Genomic DNA, 2,732 nt, shown 5'->3' on the forward strand with positions numbered 1-2,732 from the left:
ATCAGGTCCTAGAACGCATCTCCACTATGCGGCTTCCAGATGAGCGAGGTCCCCTGGAGCACCTCTACTCCCTCCACATCCCCAACTGCGACAAGCATGGCTTGTACAATCTCAAACAGGTAAGCGGGGAGAGCCAGAGCCCCGGGAATGGCTGCACTCCTGGACACAGCCCTCGGCTCAGCATATGTCCCCACCATGCACAGCTGTGGAGGACATGCACAGCTCAGGGCTGGGCTGATGTCACACACATGGTGTGACGTAAACAGCAAATATCGCACATGGCAGGGACAGGTTTAGTAACACTCAGGTGCATCTGCAGCCACGAGCTAGCAAGTGGAGATGTGCGACCTGTATCTGCACATGGCTGCAGGCAGCCCAGAGATGGAAAATCTGTTTAGTTCACAACCCCTTCTTCCCCGCACAAGCTGCTTATCTATCCAGGTCTATTTTCATGCGCTTTGAGCTAGGTCTTGTCCTGGCTGGGCCCCATTGCAGGGGAAAAGCAGAGAGGGGCTGAATGCTGGCCAGTCTTGCAGACAAAGCAGAAAGCACTTCTCCTGGGATTGGGAAAGTTTCTAGTGCACTTTTCTGGTTTTCCTCCACAAAGCGAGGCAGGTCCCACAGCTCCAGAAAGGATTCCTTCCAGGTGAGGTGGGGGTTGGGGTGCAGCATGCTTCTGTAAGTATTTATGGGACCCAAAATGACTCAAATGACTTAATGTGTGTCTGAATTCTGACTTCTTGGCTTCATTCATGCAAAACCAGCAGGTGTCAGCGGCTGAGGCATGGGAAAGAAAATGCCAGGAAAAACCTCTTGGGCAGCAGAACACCAGCTTGTCCAGGGTTGACTGGCAGCCATGTGTGAACAGTACCTGGATACGAGCACCCCTTATGGCTATGTGTAACTGAGCCTTTGGAGGAGACCCCAGAAAACATACTGTTTTCATGGCTAAGCCTTTTTCTCAGGGATACTTCTACCCCTTGATCAGGAGCATTTGAAAAAAAAGGCATTTAAAAAAAAGTAGGATGCTCTGAGATAATCTTCCTCCCTCCCTTCTCTCTTCCTTGTCCCTCCTGGACCCTCTGCCTCCCCCTGAAGAGCCCCATGGGCTGGCTGGATCCCCCAGCATGAGCACACTTGGAAGGGGTGGATAGAGCAGAGCTGGCAAATTGCCCGTAAAGAGATGAGGCGTGTCTGAGGAACAAGCCTGGGCGATGCAGTGATGCATCATGTGCTGCAAAAGAAAAGACAGTCTCTGGTGCTCCTTGTGCCTGGGAAACAAGTCAGCCTGCACTGAAGGGTGCAGATGGGTTACACACTGGTCACTGCTGCAGAAAAAGAGGGGACAAAAATTGCTTTCTCTTCTCTCCTCTACCCTGCCCTGGTTAAGGGCAAACAAGGCAAAAGTGAAGTGATACCCGTTTCCCTCCGTCTGGGTTTCCAGAACTGAGCATCAGCTCCTTTTTGTTTGCTGGAAAGCAGATGCCAACAAAAGCATTCCCAGTTGCTCCCGCCTCCTGTGGGCCACAACTTGGGTGGAGGGTGCCTGGATGCAGTCTCCTGCTGGGGAGGATTTTTCTTCCTCTCTTTTCATGCTTTTTATTCCCATGAACGAGGCTGCATTTTGACCTCAGTCCAGCTGTAGAAAATGGTTTGAATTCAGCTTTACAGAGTGCACGCAGAGGCTGGCCTGCTGGAGTAACCTCTGCGTCTCCCGCTACACCCTATTCAGAGATGTATCTGCTGGGGATGGAGGGATGAGCATCAGGTTCAAAGTGCCTGCAGCCTTTCCAGGGCAAGAGGTGGATGATAACCATTAGGGCCGGAAACTTCTCTCTAACCGGGCTGGGGAGGGCAGAGTCCAGGTCCAGATGTACCATGGTCCTGACCTCTGTTCTGGGACAGAGTGAAACCCTGTTTGGAAGCATGTTTGCATCTGGCTGTGGGAGCCTTGCTGTCCTGTTTCAGTTTGTTTAGCCCAATTTGCAGGTGAGAAGAAGCTTACACAGCTCCTCTGTCAGTCTGTCTCATCCCTCTTCCCCCAGGGATTTTTGACTCTATGGATGCCTTCATCCACAGCTGACAGAGCGCAATGCATCTCAGGGACAGTTGTCTTTGTGGTTCATTAAAATTGGCTTCTTGGTCCCTGGCACAGCCCCTGGAGGAAGAGGTCCAGCCCTCAGGCTGGGTTACAGGAGCAATGCTGCTAGTGCAGCACAGGCCCTGGTGTGTCTGAGCGCAGCATCCATGAACCTTGCCTAAATCCAAACTACTGCCAAATTACCGGAGAAACCCCAACTCTGCCTGTGTTCAGACTTTGGGCTGGTGGGGCTGGGAAGGGGGTTGTTTTGTCCCCGTTTCCTCCTCTGACACCTGCCCTGTCCCTCTTCATGCAGTGCAAAATGTCGGTGAACGGGCAGCGTGGCGAGTGCTGGTGCGTGGACCCCATCCATGGGAAGGTGATCCAGGGCGCACCCACCATCCGCGGGGACCCTGAGTGCCACCTCTTCTACACAGCCCACGAGCAGGAGGACCGGGGAGCACATGCCCTGCGGAGCCAGTAGATGGACGTGATCCTGCTTGTTGGAGGCGTTTCGCCGTGGCCCCAGTGCTGGATTTTACATGGGTTTCAGCGTGTCTCTTTAGGCTCTGGAAGAGACTGGGGTTGGGTCCTGCGTGCTGCCCTCCTTCCCCAGCTGCCTGGCTTCTGGGGAGGGGAGGGATAATGGGAG

At 53.6% G+C, this 2,732-nt stretch overlaps 1 protein-coding gene across 1 annotated transcript in view; it reads left to right on the forward strand.

Moving 5' to 3' along the window:
* Window positions 1-2,695, forward strand: part of IGFBP2 (insulin-like growth factor binding protein 2, 36kDa) — a 4,439-nt gene extending 1,744 nt beyond the window's left edge. Inside the window, exons 2-3 of the mRNA XM_009698720.1 lie at window positions 1-119; window positions 2,397-2,695. The exon at window positions 1-119 is cut by the window's left edge and continues 46 nt beyond it. Of these exons, the coding sequence (XP_009697022.1) occupies window positions 1-119; window positions 2,397-2,564 (287 nt within the window). The 3' untranslated portion in view covers window positions 2,565-2,695. The remainder of the gene's footprint in view (window positions 120-2,396) is intronic.
* The last annotated feature ends 37 nt before the right edge of the window (window positions 2,696-2,732 follow it).

This window comes from Cariama cristata, unplaced genomic scaffold (genome assembly GCF_000690535.1).
Source record: "Cariama cristata isolate BGI_N322 unplaced genomic scaffold, ASM69053v1 scaffold20064, whole genome shotgun sequence".
In the NCBI taxonomy this organism is placed as follows: domain Eukaryota; kingdom Metazoa; phylum Chordata; class Aves; order Cariamiformes; family Cariamidae; genus Cariama; species Cariama cristata.